Raw genomic sequence first — 16,637 nt, 5'->3', positions numbered from 1 at the left:
TAGTCATTAGATCCCCTTAAGTCCCCCTCTATAATTCTTAGGATGACACTAAGCTAATATTATTTTTAAGCTTATGATAGAGTTCTAAATGTTAAAGATATGTTTATCTTTTCTTTCTATACAACACAAAAGCCTTTCCTACAGCAAAAGGAGAAAGAGAATCCACTCTATAAAAGCTAACACATACAAACAAGTTACTTCATTCACTACTTTAAAAATTATTCATGAAATTCTACTATCAGCCAGACTCATGGTTCTTTAATGTCATTCTTATTTGTTATATCCCAGAATTTTGCTTCTTTCTTCCACCTGCTACAGAATAAAGAAATTGAAGGAGCAAATGTCCAGCATCAGGCCATCTTACGTGCCCGTGTGATAATTCCCAACTGCCCCTGTGGTATCTCTTTATGGGAAAGGGAAAGGAGGAGTAGCAACAAACTAGTAAGACCTCAAGCCTTAGATCACTACAAGTGACAAGATCAGTAACAAAAGAAACACAAACTTCCCCTTATTGTAGGGACTTAACATTCGTGCACTTTTTCCTCTGGGCCCTCCAAGGGAAATTACTATTGGCAATATCCAACAAATAACTGTCTCCTTGAAGGTAAGTTTCTCCTTGAAAACAAAAGCTAATCAAAGTTATCCCAGGAAAACAAAAGATGTAGGCAGTGTCTAAACTAGTAGGTTGTCAAACTGACACATATTTGTCTAACACGAAAACTTGCTTTAATCCTTACAGTAACCTGATTATTTCAGAAATGTGTATTTTCTAAATATTATTCTGTTATTATTCTTAAAATTTTAAATATTATTCAAATTCATGTGGATTTGCTACAGCAGCAGCAGGCAATGAACACACCGGTTCCTCTGCCACCTTCTCAGTCACTCATCCCTGCCCATGAATCACAAGCTGAAATACAAACTCAGAAATTGCAACACAAAGCGGGGAGCGCACCGCTGTAGCTATGCAAGCCTCTGGACCTAACTGGGCAAAATACACAGATCAGCATGTACAGATAAAACCTGCACAGGGGACCATCCCTCACAAACTGACCCAAAGAAATGAAATATAGCAAAAGCACCTCCTGTTACCTTCCAGGAGAAATAACTTAGAAAAGCCCAAAACAGACAACGGGTCAAGCGCAGAAGCAACTTCTGCAGGTATCAGCTGAGCTCCTAAACCAGAAATGGACACTGTGAAAACAACAAGAGGGAAGACTCTTTCACACACAAGTTCTTTCGGTCACAGTTACACCCAAGAAAACAGTGAGCTCAGCTTTTGGCAGCAGAATCTTAAATATTAAAAACCATGAAATGGACTTTGCCATACCTCAATTTGATTCTTCAACAGAACCAGGATATTCCCACGCTACCAACCTCAATGTCCAGGTCCTCAACATCCTTCCTTCGATGTGTAACAACCCCACCCCCCACACACAACCCAGCTCTTAGTTGCATCCTGAACACCTAAGAAAGATGAATTCCTCATGTCCATGAAATTCCACACATACAGAACCTCCCAAACATCACCACCCACTGCCTTCAAAGTCGGGCACACCTGCACGCCACTGGGCCCGTGGCACCCAGCGCACTTTCCTGGAGCCACCCCCGCTGATCAGAGTCCTCCGCTCCACAGCTCCGCCAGCCCAGCTCTCCCACTGGTTTCCACGTGAAATTGCGCCTTCTTTCACGAGGCTTTAAAAAGAGTTTCCTCTCCAGCCCTACACCCACCCCACCCCCACCTACTAAAGTCACATGCTACGTGGTTCTCTACTTACAACAAACTGTCTGGGGAGTTGGAGAGGTAACAATATTACACACATGCATGACCATGTTGATCTCCCTCCTAATGAAATTCCTAATTCCCTGAACGAAGGAACTGTCTTATTCCCTGGCCTCTATCATATAGTTCCTTAAACACCATAAATATACTGTAAATATGTACTGAATGACCAAAGAAACGATCTGATGTATCCTTAGACAAAAAGAGAAAACCCCTGGTCATTCAGAAAAAAGTTAAGAATTAGCCGTGTAAGAAAGCATCGTCTTCAACAGGGACAATCCAACTGCGACCAAAGGACGTCGGGGTGGGGGACTGTTGGTGTGCTTTCAGCAGCGGAAACTTTGAATGGAAACTGTTCAGCGAGCAGCGTGCACGTCCACCCACCGGCAGCTAGTTCTGCCACACAACCGAATGCCCACCAGTTGACTGAGGGCCTGAACGCTGTCCTGGGAGAAGAGAGGTAAGACCCCGCTGGAAAGCAAGCAAATTGTAACCCAGGAAGGAACGGGACCCGACCGGGCCCAGTCATCCTCAACCACTCCACTGCGAACCAGTCCTGGGCAAAGCCACATTTCAGTGTGTCACTTTCCAAATGAATCTGCTCTTCTAATTTAAAGTTACAGCTGCTAGATCTTGTGGCATTTCACCATATAAACAGGCATATGGATATACACACGCATAACTAAGAGCCAGAGCAGTTTGATTCTCCAAGTGGGAAAAGTAAAAATGGACAGAGTAGAAGCCAATCTTTTCCTAACTTCTGACTCAAAAAGCCTAAAATATACATAAAAAAAGAAGATAAGCACAAAATATAGTTCTGTGAGATACTGAATTTCATGTGCCTTGGTCTCTCTACTTTTAAAGTACTACTTTATCTTCATCAGTTATTGTGTGACTAGTAAATTATTTTGAAAACATAATAAAATTCAGAGTGCTAAGTACTAAGAAACTTTATTCAAAATCTAGTATCAAATAGCAAACTAATAAGATACAAAACTTAAAAATCAAGCTACTGACAAAGTAGGCTTACCTACAACTAATTCTTGACCACATTTCTAGGCACCAAAAAAACAAAAAAGGAAAGAAAAAAAAAACCTCCTCTGAACAACCGGGCACAGAGTGAGTCCCCAGGGCTCCTTTGTCTTAAAAAGTGTTACAGTGCAAACTCAGCCACACAGACGACCCTATTGTATGGATCCAATACATCCCTTGATCTAGTTCAGATCAATTTTCATCTCATATAAAGAATGATGTTTAATTTCTGTTTGTCCTCTGCCTTGTTTCAAAAACTATACAGGTGTTAATGCAGACCTTACAACCACCTCTCTTGGCAAAGCTGAATTTGAACAGCCACTTTCTCATGACCTTCAAGTCTGTGTTCGGCAGTGAAATCATTCGGCTTTGTATCCTGTTCAGTTATTAATCACAAACAACAAAGGGAGAACTTTCACACGGAAAATGTGAAACCTACGCTGGGCAGCACGTACTTGGGGTCACTCTGGGTCACAGTCACTTAAACGGCTAGGGTCACTGAAGACCATGTAATGACCTCGGCTTTTTAACATCCACATTCAACATTTTGGCTGGTGACAAAACAGCAATGTGACTTTAAGACGAGTGCTCCTGGAGGCTTGCCGACTGACGGAGGAGCACTGCAGGACAGCAGCTGGGTGGGGGGCAGTCGGGGGCGGGGGGGAGGGGGGGGTGAGGGAGACAGGTGTCTGAGAGGGGCAAGTCTCCACCCTGGCGTGAGACGCCCACATCATGACTTCGGCATTCAGACCTCACCCCTTGAAAGAAATGTAACTATTATTTTCTAGCCAAATTTCGCTTTTTAGAAATCAACTCCAATAAGTTGTTCTTTTTTTAATTGACAAAGCAAATATTTATAGCTCTACTTATTTTACTCATTTCCTTTGTTTCCATGATGCATATTATTACCATTATTAATTGACCTTTTTTATTAAGTTGGGGGGGTAATTGGTTAATAAGATTCTATAGGTTTCAAGTATACAATTCTATGATACATCATCTGTGTATTAATTACATTGTATAACTGTCCTTTGCTTTTATTCTTTAAACTTGTGTAAGTAGCAGACTAATGACAAAAGCCCCGGGCATAACCCTTTAAATTAAAAGGCACTCCCCTCATCAGTCTATTAAAGCCCCTTTAGCATCCAGAAATAGACCCTCCGGGTCTTCCCTCGACTTTTGGATGGTTTTAATTCAAACGCAGACCTCCAGACTAAGACCAAAATTAAAACCACAACTGCCCTGCCTGCCAAACCGGGGAGCTGCAAGCTTAACGTTTTCCCCAGGGCACTAAGCAAGATCTCAAAAACAAGGACGAAATTCAAAAAGCAATAGATGAAGATTTTTTTTTCTTCCTAAAATTAGTCAGTCTCTGTGTGGAGAAGCCACAAACTGAAAACCAGTCTTTCCGAAATCCAGCAGGCCCCTGAGTCACTCCCTGGCGTGAAGGAAGTGGGCAGATGTCACACAAGGCGGGGACACGAAGTCAAGGCGCGGCGGCTCCACCATCTGTCCAGAGACTCCTTCTGGGGACACGCCCAGCAGCAGTGTAACTAGAATATCTGCTTGTCCGAACTGTCTCTGGAATCGATGAAACTAAACTCATCTACTTGCTATACAGGCAGATTGCTATGCTCCTGGCCTCATTGTTGCTCCTTTTATCAAGGTCAAAGTAAAAGGTCAAGATGTTAGTCGGTTAACATCTTAGTTTGGTTCCCCGCAGACGCAAACGCTAAGACAAGGATTTAAGTGTAAGTGATTTATTTTGGAGGTGACTCCACAAAATACCCATGGGGAATGAAGCACTAAGACAGGAAAGGCAAGGTGGCCTTTGCCTTTCCTGTCTTAGGGTCATTTGCGAACACATTATCACTGAGTCAAAACGCAAGTGGGAACTCGGAGAAACGGTGTAAAGCACTCATCTCACAGGCAGCTCATGGAGATGCAAGAGAGCTAGAGGCACTACTGTATACCACAGCGGTCTCTGGTCGTGGGCAGCCGGGAGCTGGCACTTCCTGCCTGACCTGGGCAGGAGTTTTTCCAGACAGAGAACTCCCTCCGGCAAAGGAATGCAGCTCCTGCAGCGGGAGTCCCCAGGACTTGACGTGCTGGCAACAGTGCTCATGGGTAGGGCCTCAGGGGCAGCCAGGATTGGAATTATCTCTGGGAGGGTAAACCAGGGCACCCACGTTTATTAAGTGACCCATATCACAAAATACAAAGTTCAATGCTTTTCCACAAAATTACCCTCCAAAAAGAAAAAAAAGAGGAGGTAACTTTATCTTTTAATCCTGAAAGGTCTCATATTATGGGTCAATTACTGTGTCTTATTCTGAAACAGCAAAGGGCTGTTTGGATAAAACATAGTAATCTGAAAGGACCTCAGCAATGTCTAATGTGGATGTTTTTAAGGTCAAGCAATTTCACACAGGCTTGATTACTGAGAGTATGGCTTTTCAACTTCAAATAGTAGATAACGAAAAAAACAAAACAAATTTGAAAAAGGGTAACACAACAAAGGTGACTATTAAATCTTCAGATATGACCATACAAATAAAGAATAATAGGAAATGCCTGTCCTGCCTGGTAGTTACAGAAATTGAAAATAAAACAATGCACAGCACTCAAACTGAATACCGGCCAGATCTCAAAGACAGCGACATACTTCTACACAGCTGGTGGCATCAAGCTTAGCGCCGTCCTGGAGAGCATTGAGTAACACATTCAGAAACCCAACAACTAAACCGCCACACCCAAAGATTCTGATTCCAGGAACTTATCAGAAATAAATAACTGAAGTGGAGAGCGACACCAACAGCAACGAGAGCAATAGAAAATATTTACGTAACACTTGCTAGAGTATCACCAGACTGTTCTAAACGTTTCACGTATCACCGGTTCTCAACTAGGCACGGTTGCCACCAGGAGCGAGGGTGCCTCCCAGGAGACACTTAGCAAGGTCTGGAGACGTGTCTGTCTGTCAGACCTGGCGGGCAGAGGCCGGGGATGCTGTGAAGCACCGACCACGCACAAGACAGCGCCCACGGCAAGGACTGGCCTGGCCCGACATGGCAGTGGTGCCGTGGTTGGGAGGCCTTGCTTCGTAGCTGCTCACTTACATCGTCCTCACAAAAACCCTACAGTAATTCTTATTCTTCTTATCTCCATTACACAGACCAATAAAGAACATTTTTCACTGCGCTATTACCCATAATGTTGAAATACTAGAAATAAGCTAAATCCCCCAAAACAGGGAAAGAGTTAAACAAATCACAGTGTAACTACCCAACAGAAATATGAAGAGTACTTATGAGAGCATATAAAACTAAAATAACCAGGACAAAAAGATTAAAAGGATTACATAATTATAATCATTTTAAAATATAAATGTAGACCCTAAATGGAAAAATAAGACATGAGAGTTACTATAGTGTTAAGATGGCAGAAATAGAAATGGATATTTTTTTCTTCTCTAATATTCTCTGATATTAATGTGGCTTTTAAAAGCAAAAAAACACTCAACAATGAAGACATTTTGAATTTTCTTCAAAGAATGAAATTTTATTGAAGTAAGGAATATCTTATTTTAACAATGAAAATATAAACAGGCTAAGAAGATATTTAATATCAAGAAATTCGAAATATGGATTTCCAGGGAACAGTGGCAAATCTAGTGTTTTAAATTCTAAAGTCCTAATACTACTGTGCAGTGTAAGAATAAATCAACTAGATTTTAAATCTTTCTTTCTACCTTTTAGCTATTTCATGGCTCGCTATCACCTAAAGAGAATGGAAAAGAAGAATCAAATTTCAATTCAGTGAAGTCTAATTCACTTGAGCAGATCTGTTATACAAGATAGTTCAAAATATTACTTTAAAAGTATTAATAATAGTAGAAATATCAGTGGTAATGACCTTACTATATTGCTATAATTAGCAGTATGCATTGAATGCTTCTTGCATGGATTAATATGTAATCTAATCCCCACAATCTCCATTAGAGGTAAATATCTTTATGGTCCCCATTTTTCACAAAAGGTCATAGGCACTTCAAATTAAGCAAGTTGCCTAGATTACACACAGATAGTAATGGAAACCCCTGAATGAAATGGAAGCAGTCTGACTCCAAAGCCCAAGCACGTTTGGGAACAAAATGGGGGGAGGGGGGACAGGCTCTCCCCTTCCTCCTGTCCCCGCACTACAGCGCTGAGCTGATCACGTATGCTACACGGGATGTCAGACCTGCCTTTTGAAGCCCATTTGTTACGTTGTCTGAGTAAACGTAACAATGATGTAACCAAGAAGATCTCATATTGCAAATAATTTTAAGTTACTACACTTAATTTTTAAGCTCATATTTAAACATTTTAAATAATACTTTTGTAAGTAATCAACCAATATTGACAAATGTTTGCCAAAACTGCTGAGTGTCTACAAAAGGGAAAAAAGAAAAAAGGCTGCCAGAATTTCCACAGGAAGCCCTGCGATCAACGATTCGCACGTGAGGGATTTCGTCAGATCCCATGTCCCACGGAATATTCTGTCCTCGTGGATTTGAGGATTAAACAAATAAGCCCATATCTTGTTAATAAAAAAAAATGGATACCTTAGAATAAAGAACAGGGCAACGTCTGCTTAAACATTTTAAGCACTTGTTTCTAAAACGCTGAAGAGGAATGCGCAGGAACGGTAAATACAGAACACTACTTGTAGATATTAAATTGTCGGACTTAAATGTCTCTCGTTTAGTCTCACCTGCCCCGAGCATATACTTAAAAATGAGGTCACTGAAAACAAAATGCTGTGATCTTCTGAGATCCCCGGGGCGCAGATTAACGCAACAAATGACAGGGATCAGGACACTAATAACCTATCATCACAGGGAAATCAAGGGAATTTGGCACGACCCAAAGTACAGGCTCCCGCTCCGGCTGAGCCTCGATCAGCTCAAAGCAGGCTACAGGCTGGTGCCACGGAGACGGAGGAGCAGATGGTCTCCAAGCCCCACACCCACCAGCTATGGTAACAGGTGAGGCCCAAGTGAGGCCCAAGTGAGGAAGCAGAAAAATCTCCTTCGAAGATGGAGCTCACATGTCTTCCTACCATATGCGTGTGTCCCTGAAAAATTGTGAATAAAGTAAATGTAACCTTATTTTCAATCCATGTGGTGGTTTTACTATACAAAGGCATCCTGATGTGTCTTTTTTCGCTGCATGTTTTTAACGGACTGCAAATAAACAACTGAAATGAAGGAAGGTAACAGTAATAAAAATTAGTAGCAAATATGTATACAGAGTGGGCAAAAGTAGGTCTACAATTGTTTGTATGGAAAACAATACAATAATTAATAAATAATAATACATTATAACTGGGTTTCCTGCACTCGCAACTGTAAACCTACTCTTGCCCCGCCCTGTAAAGCACTTCTGAGAGCAGCAACAGGATCTTCTAACGCTCTCTATCCGGAGAGGTAAGCAACGGATTCCTGGAAACGGTGTACTGACCAACCGTAGGAGCGCACTGGTGATGATCTAATAGCAGAACAAACCATGGGACACACCCTGCTTGCAGCAGGAACGGCTCAGTCCCGAGAACATTTACCGTGACTCCCGAGGAAACTGAATGCCAGCTACAGAGTTCCAGCCCCAGCCCAAATCGGGACACTCCAGGGCCAGAGAAAGGGGCTTTGTTTTCGTTCAGTTGGTCCGACAAAATATGCAAACAGGATGCTAGAGCCTGAGGGGACGCTGCAGCCCAGAAAACTACCCTGCCTTCCCTCCCTTGCTAGTCATTTCCCTGGAAGAGTTTTTCACAGGCTCTTCACAGCTCATACAGTGGCTAATGGTTGTTTCCAATTGTTCCTTTCCCGAGTAGCAAAACACAGTGTCGTGTGGCCCAGGCTGCTAGGGCTCCAGCCTTCTTTGCAGAGCCTTCTGTTCTCCGTTTCTCCACCTCTTCCACTACCAGCCTGTGCCATTACTGCCACTGGGTCCATGTTCAACGGCATGCGTGCCTGCTACCCTTCTCACAACTGCCCTAGACCTTGAAATTGAGTACCTTGCATGTGAAGAAAACAGTCACTGAATGAGGACCTAAGCGCCTGCCTCACTGATGTCCCCACACTGCACAAACCAAAGGACAAATGTCCCTCATAACCTACGTGCAATCCGCAGGGCACACACAGTGGTGTGGGTTGCCAGTGAGTCGAATCGTTAAATTAAAAACCAGATGTCAACCAAAGCATCGCAGGTTCGATTCCCAGTCAGGGCACATGCCTGGGTTGCAGGCCATGGCCCCCAGCAACTGCACATTGATGTTTCTCTCTCTCTCTCTCTCTCTCTCTCTCTCACCCCCCTTCCCTCTCTAAAAAAAATAAATAAATAAAAATAATTTTTAAGAAAAACAGATGTCAAACATCCCAACAACTATAACAGGACTTAGAAAACAACAGGTCTCGATGAGCATTCTCTAAATCATCTATTTTGGGCTCCATGCTTCCCCCTTACTTCTAATTCTTAGCCAAGTGTGGCACAGCTGAGATTGGCAGAAAACTGAGCACTACTCTTTTAAGGAATAGAGAGATGAGAAATTTTAGAAAAGTTCAGGGAAATCAATGCTTACTTTCTTCCTAATACAAACCCAAGATGATTGGAATTGTTCATCATAAAACACCAGGCAAATATCACCTACTGAATGACTTCCAAATTATGGGAAGTAAATGTCAATTCTTTATTACAGTAATCAAGGGGCAGATTTACCTTCTACACCTTGCACTTTTATTTAGATTTTATGACTCAGAGAAATTTTGCAGCATAAGGGCCTGGCAGCAAATTCAGGGTCCACGGAATGCAGTCTCAAGGACTCTTGTTTCAACAGGGCAACGCTCATTTAGCCACAAAATAAATTTCCATCGTAAAACAGAAGATTCTCTTCATAACAGCAGAAGAAATGGGGAGGAAGTAGGTAAACAGATAAGAAGGGTCCGTCCAGTGGGACATGGAGGAGGAAAATGAGAACTGTTTTCTCTACCCACTTGCAAAGCACCCATAACTCCCCGTTTAAAATCCATCCCTGTGAAATGCAGCCTGGTTTACAAACCATGCCTGTGAATGAAGATAGAATGTACTAGTTATTTTACAGAATTTGCAAGGGCAGAGATAAAATATAAGTACTTTCATTTCATGAGTTCTTTCTCCCCTATTCCCAAATATCCCATAAATCACTGCCACACACACAGACACGCACAAACTATACTTTTCCTCTTCCTCCTGTAAATCTGGTCACTCAGAGTAAGACTATAAATATTTATTAAAAACTAACTAAACAGCTCATGGAGTATTGTCAGACACCGGACTGCATGGGTGGGTCAGAGATACCCAGGGAGAAAGTGACTCTCCTGGGGAAGTAAATTTCTTCTGTCATACACAGTCCAGGAACTACCAACACCAGAAAGGAAGTTCTTGCCTAAGAGTGGCCACAGAAGCCAAAGGCACAGAATCCAAGAGTTGAAAAAGAAAATAGGCCAGGTCAGAAGCCAGGAGACTCAGTCTGGCAGCAGGTTCCCAGCTCAGGCCCGGCCGTGCCAGAAGAAAAGGGTCAGTGTTGGTGTGGTGGGAGGGGCTGTTTCTCGGAGAGCCAAGGGCATGGCTATCTGATGAGGTGTTTCCATTGATAATGTGCAAGTGACCTGGAAGAATTCGCGCAAGATGCCTATCTTACAACTGCAGTGCAGCCCAGCCTCTCACAGCATCTGAATCAGTGGCACTAAACTGAAATCATGTGTCCAGGCCATTAGGACAGTTCCCCCTTATTTGGAGTAATAATCCTCTCTGCAGACTAAATAAAGCTTTGTATATAAGGCACCAAAAGGCAAACAGGTCACACAGCACAGAGTCATATGGGAGGCTGTGTGCCCTTTCCCTCTGCTTGCAAACAATAAAAACCTTTCTGGACAAATGAAAGTGAACTTTGAAACCAGCAGAACATTTCAGGCACCACGCCACAGAAATATTCTCCAAGCAACTGCAGGCCATTTGCTGTCCGGTACAGCTCTATATATTTCTTGCCACGCACTGGACCTGTGGTTAAATGAGCCCAGCACAGAATTACAGCCTCAGTGCTTTGATGTGAACAAGCACTAAGGAGTCTGGATGAGGGATGAGGACAAATGTCCATTTTCAGCATGACGGTGCATGTGGAGCCACATTTAAGCTAATATCTTCATTTAGTGTCTAAGCTGTAGTCTTTTTCCTGCATTAACTTAAAAGTCTCCACCAACAAAAACAGCCACCACTGACTGCAACCCTTTCTGCCTAGTGCCAAGTTCTGTGCAGGGGGTTTCAGGCGCACACCGCTGAAGACCTGCAACAGCCCCCTTGTCTCCTTTCTGCAAGCGAGGAAACGGACACTCAGGCTGTCAGTCAGTCTCTTCCTGCTTATTGTAACTTATTCCACAGATGACGTGGAAAGCAGCTATTTTATAACTAATTCTGGGATTTGCTATCCCTTTGAAAATAATTTATCAGAATATGAAAGTTGAATAAGAGAGTTGAGGGCAGCTCTGTGATGACCAGTTTCAGCATCATCGGGGACCATGGCAGCTGCCATACTAACCAACAGAGAAAGAGAAAACACAGAATTTAAACCTAAAGATTCAAACCTCCGCCTCAATGATCTGTTCCGATGAAAGTTACCTGGTTTAGAACTCAAAAGAAATTCAAATAAGTTATCATTCAAAATTGGCCATTTTGTAGGAATTTCTTTCAGAATCGTTAACAGTTTGAAAGCCAAAGGTTCAAACAGCAGAAGAAAATGTACAGTGTATATACAAGGGCAATTCACTGAAGAATTTGTCAAAACAGCTAATAAACAGATACAGAAAATTTCAATTGCACAGGTAAAAAAATTCAAGTTCAAACAATTATATTCTACTTTTCATCTCTCTACTCTTTGTGGATATCCATCTAACAATAAAAGTCTATTTGCACCATCAATTACCCAAACGAACTAATGTGTGTGTACGCAGATCCTTATTTCTAATAATTTTAAAAATGGGATGCCACTACTTCAGGACGGTTTCAACTTTGTTTCAGAAGGAAAAACTATGCTTGAGGGACCTTAGCTATAAAGCTGTACATTTGTACATTCACAGAAGAAAGGGCTGGTGGAACCAATAAAGCCGTTAGCAGTAATGATGGAGGCAGAGAGAGAATTTTCCACTTTGTACACAGTCTTTTAAGAAGGGACCTGATTATTTACGGTATTCTTTAAAGATATTCCAAATACATTGTTAAAAGTTAGACTGAGGGTCAAAAATTTATTGCAAATAAAACGCTTCTTTGCCTTGAGAGCAACCCCACCGAGGGGACCACACCAATTCTTGCCCGCGATCCAAATTTCAACACTCTGATTTAAACACAAAGTTTGACCTGTGCTCCCTGAGTCCTAGATTAAGATTTCACTTCGGCACAATGGTAAAACTGGGCTATGACTCATCTTCCTCTGCAAAACAATAAAAGTTCCAGTTCAGTGGGAAAAAAACGACTTGAGCTGCCAGTTCACTGAACTCTTCAAATCAAGGTCAACAGCGTGGGTAAGAGCGAGGAGTCACTGCCCGATCCTATCCTATCTCGCGGGCACACCGGTCCGTCCAGTGGCGCTCCAACCAAATCCCGGATTTGCGAACGGTCAGAACGGGAAGCACATGGTGCCCTGTAACGAGGGGTCAGAGAACCCGAGGAAAACTTGGAAGGGACCCAGGATCCGCATCATGAGCGAGCCTGTCAAGCAATGCCAAGGGAAAACACCACTACAGAGGGATGGTTAAATATACAGCTTCAGGCGAGATGTACACGCTAAGTACCACAATGAGTAACATATTTGATTTCCTATTTCCAGGCAAAGCTCCTTATCAGCTGACTAAAGTTTGATAATTTTTACAGAATTGATTATTCCTTGAACTATTTGCCTGGAACTTCCAAGCTGCTTTACAATGTGTTACATCACTAATCCTGACCGTGACCTCCTGGAGAAGCCTGCTGGCAGAAGGTAAGCGCGTCCACAGTGCATTGCAGGGGGGTCTGAGACCCAGGCCCAGCCTTTGACCAACAGTTCAATACAATATTAATTATGTTTCTCGTCAGGATTCCCCAAATTCTTTTGTTTCAAATGAATCACTCTGGCTCTACCCTTCTCCCAACCTAATAATTTTCTCTCCAGCCTCGACAAATTATATTCTACCTCTTCTTCCTAACCACAAAATCGCTTTTTTATAAACATTAAGATCAGCTAAAGATCCCAAAGCCCTGAGAAGTTCGTCCAGACAAACACCACACTCGGATCTAAATTCGGTGTTCCTTTGTTCTTACACAGTCCACTGCCGGACCAGGCAGCCCCCCATATCTGCCAAAGATAACCACACTCCTTCCTTTCAAACTCGCCATGGCACAGCCCCCCCCCTCCCCCCCGCCACATTCACACACATTCACACCCAAGGCCCTGATGAAATTTTCATCTCCAAGCTCCCAACCTGCCTTGCTTCACGAAGACACTGCCAACCCGGAGCCTTGCCTCTGCTGAGATGTCTGCTCAGCGTACCCTGAGCTTTGCCTGTTCCCCTACAACTCCTGTCAGAGCTTCCCAAATGACAGCTGACCTTCAGACAGGCCTCAGTCTCAGATGACATACTCTTCCCACACCAGCACAGACCGGGACTTAAGAGCTCTAACCCTCTGCCAGCCCTCCTGGTGCTCAGAGGCATTTATTCACCAATTCTGCAAGCAAATACTGGGCCTTCCTGCATGCCAGGTGCACAGTTAGGTGCTGGGCACCACAGTGACAGAAGCTCCTTCCTGTCCACCTCCTCGTGGAGCTTGCAGTCTGGTAGGGACTGAGGAGCTCTCCCCTGGGCTCCTCCACCTTGGATCCACACAAGGATCACTGGGATATTTTTGCAAAGCTTCGTGGTCAGGCCTCAGTCCAATCACTGCAGGATCTGTGGGTGTGGGCCTGTAGCACTTTAAGGATTCTAATGCGCAGCCAGGGTTGGGAAGAGTTTAATCTGCCCATCTAGAAAGGAAACGGCTGGCACGGAGTGCCGTCAGCAGACAAGATAAGCAGGAAGGATGGCCAGAAAAGCAGGGCCTCCCAGAGCTGGCCTCCCACGCAGGGCGACCTCCAGACATAAATCATGTGTGCACGAGCGCATGCCTGCAGGTCCTGTGATGCCTGCAGGTCCTGTGACGCCTTCAGACAACTTTCCATCTCGCCTTTTCAAGCCTGTTTTTGTTTTAAACTTTAGTCTCCCTCTATCACGTTATTTTTAACATTTGGTCATTTGTACACAGCAAGATAAAGAACAGGGAAGAAAATATTGAACACAAGTTTAGGGTCAATTTTTCCCTGTCATCTCTCAGTGGGGAAGCTGTGAGGCAAATGCAGCAAATTAGCATTCCACATTCCAGATGACAACACAGGAGCAAAGGGCTGACAGTTTCAAAAATAACACTGCAAGACTAATTAAGAGCAAATAATGCCTTTTCAATCTATTCTATTTTATTACTTGTCTTATCATTCCGGTTCGTCTCTGCAAGAGTCATTTGAAATATCAACCTCTGCACTGTCAAAAGTTTAATGTATAACACTTATGGTTTCACTTTCTGCCTCACCTGAGGTCTGTAAATAAAGGGCTCATCCCAGAGTTGAATCTATAACGGAGACTGATTGGAAGACTAAAAAAAAGACATGTATTACAAGGAAATAATACTACCCATAAAAACATATTTTTATATCTTTACATCTAACAGAACCACCAAAGAGATCTACTCTGGAGATACAAGGAAATATTCAGTTCAATAAGAGCCGATGAGGAAGACGCCCAGGCCCTTGTAGAATTTGTTTTCTATTTTTGTTAAAATAACATATCCTGAAGTATTTTTTTCAATGGCTATTTTCCTAAAGCCTTTGGACTGGTCAGAAGGCAGGAAAGAAGTCTAATTGGATGAGAATTCATGTTTAAAGCTGCAGTCTACTTGCTTGAAAATTTGATTACTATTCAAAGGCTTATCTGTATTTTTTCTTTTAATTACCTTCTGATTTCGGCCACCAGAGTTACCTGAGACCCTTTGTAGCAAGACAATAAGACACACACTAGCAGACTACAGACTATGAATGACAGGGAAAGAAAGAGAATTAAGTGAGAGTTACAGAGTATCCTTGAAAAGCCACAATGCGGTAACTGCTACTCCCATGCACAGGGGTTTTAACTCAGGTCCCTGAAAGGTATTTTAACTTTCTGTTGAGACCACATCGTTCTTTAAATAAGAGAGAAAAGTTAACGCCCCATGAAGAGAACCACAGCACACTGATCACCAGTGGCATAGAAAGTAAATTTACAAGGAAAATGCGGGCCACTCCAATTATTTCATTTCAAGTGTGCGCCACAGAGACACTGCCCACAAGCATGCCCACCTCATTTATATGACTTAGTAGGAAGGGAAACATTAAGAGGGAAAGGGTAATTCCAAAGGAAAGAAAAGTTTTTAAGACATTCTAACCAACCTAAAAGTTTCCCATAGTGACAATATTCAAGCATGACATATAAGGTCAAATAAAACACATCCCTTGTTTGTTTTGTTTTGTTTTGTTTTGTTTTCAGAAAGCTTCTATGGCCAGTACATGAACATACGTCTACATTAAACAAAACAGGGACGTCTGAACTGACCAAGAAAACTAGGTCTCCTTGGAAGTGAACTCCAGTGACAAAAAAGTGCAGGACCACATCGAATGCCAAGTTGAGCACTGCTGCTTCTCCAGGACAAGACTGCATGCAAACAAAAACCCCTCCATTTACACTCCCCCCCAGAAGGGCAAACGTCCCACTCTCCCCTTTGTTGGCTCTAAACTATCCATTTTCCAAGTAAAATCTTTTTTGCCGGCACAAGCAAATGCAAACGGGCTGAGCTCTATCACAATGCAGCAGCAGAGGAAACTTTCTGTACAGCAGTGAACAGTCAACGCACAAGAGACTGCTTTGAAAATACAGGGAGGTAAAGTGAAACACACTTGTCACAACAAATGCATGTTTCCTTGAGGGCTTTCTCCAAAAAATGGCTAATCCATGACACACTAGCACATTCTGAAGAGAAGGATGAAGAAGACTGTGCTGGTCCCCACTATTCAGAGTCTACAACAAACAGATGTGCCCTCGGGAGGAACTGGCCAGGCTGCTCCCTCCCCAGCAAAGCCCTGCCTTCTGCGACTGTGTTCCTTAACAAATTGGGCTGAGAGAGCCATGCCCTTTCTGACATCCCCTTTTCAAAACCTCACGGGCAGGGAGGGAGTCCTGCACATTGACAAACTTACCTGCCAGCTGCTTGTGAGCCCGGCGAGCTCCTTGCCCTGGCAAATCAAATCTGCACTTTTTCCAGCGAAATGCAGGGGCTGCCGAGCCGCTCATCACCTACATTTGCTCAAATGACGAGGAACAAGATGCAGAGGAAGTGGACAACAAAAGCAGCCTGCGAACTGCACACTGGGATGTCCTGTGTCGGGGTAGCTTTTCTTTTTCCCATGAGAGGATCTGACTGAACCTGGCCCGGGTCTCCTCTGAATACAGACAGGAAGTCACACTTCGCAGTTAGTGAAACGCCTTAGGTCACTTGGGGTTGGGTTTTTGTATGGTTTCTTTCCTTTTCTTTTTTTTTTAGTTTTTGTTTTGTTTTGCTTTATTAATTGTCACAACTAAGCACCTTTTGAATGTTTCTGATCTACTACAAAGAGATCATAACTTTGCTTCCTGTTTTGACAGCATCAGCTCCTGGTA

At 43.1% G+C, this 16,637-nt stretch overlaps 1 protein-coding gene across 6 annotated transcripts in view; it reads right to left on the bottom strand.

Annotated features, from left to right (window-relative positions):
• UTRN (utrophin) overlaps positions 1 to 16,637 on the bottom strand; it is a 453,043-nt gene that overhangs the window by 386,280 nt on the left and 50,126 nt on the right. Inside the window, exon 1 of one of the 6 annotated variants that reach the window (XM_045842806.1) lies at positions 16,178 to 16,547. The exons of 4 other annotated variants lie outside the window; for them this stretch is intronic. In XM_045842806.1, the coding sequence (XP_045698762.1) occupies positions 16,178 to 16,271 (94 nt within the window). In that variant the 5' untranslated portion in view covers positions 16,272 to 16,547. Of the gene's footprint in view, positions 1 to 16,177; positions 16,548 to 16,637 lie in introns of those variants that run through there. One more of the 6 variants, XM_045842801.1, reaches the window with a different exon arrangement.

This window comes from Phyllostomus hastatus, unplaced genomic scaffold (assembly GCF_019186645.2).
Source record: "Phyllostomus hastatus isolate PE091 unplaced genomic scaffold, TTU_PhHast_1.1 phas_contig_40, whole genome shotgun sequence".
Lineage (NCBI taxonomy): Eukaryota > Metazoa > Chordata > Mammalia > Chiroptera > Phyllostomidae > Phyllostomus > Phyllostomus hastatus.
This window is presented reverse-complemented; position numbering and strand designations above follow the sequence as displayed.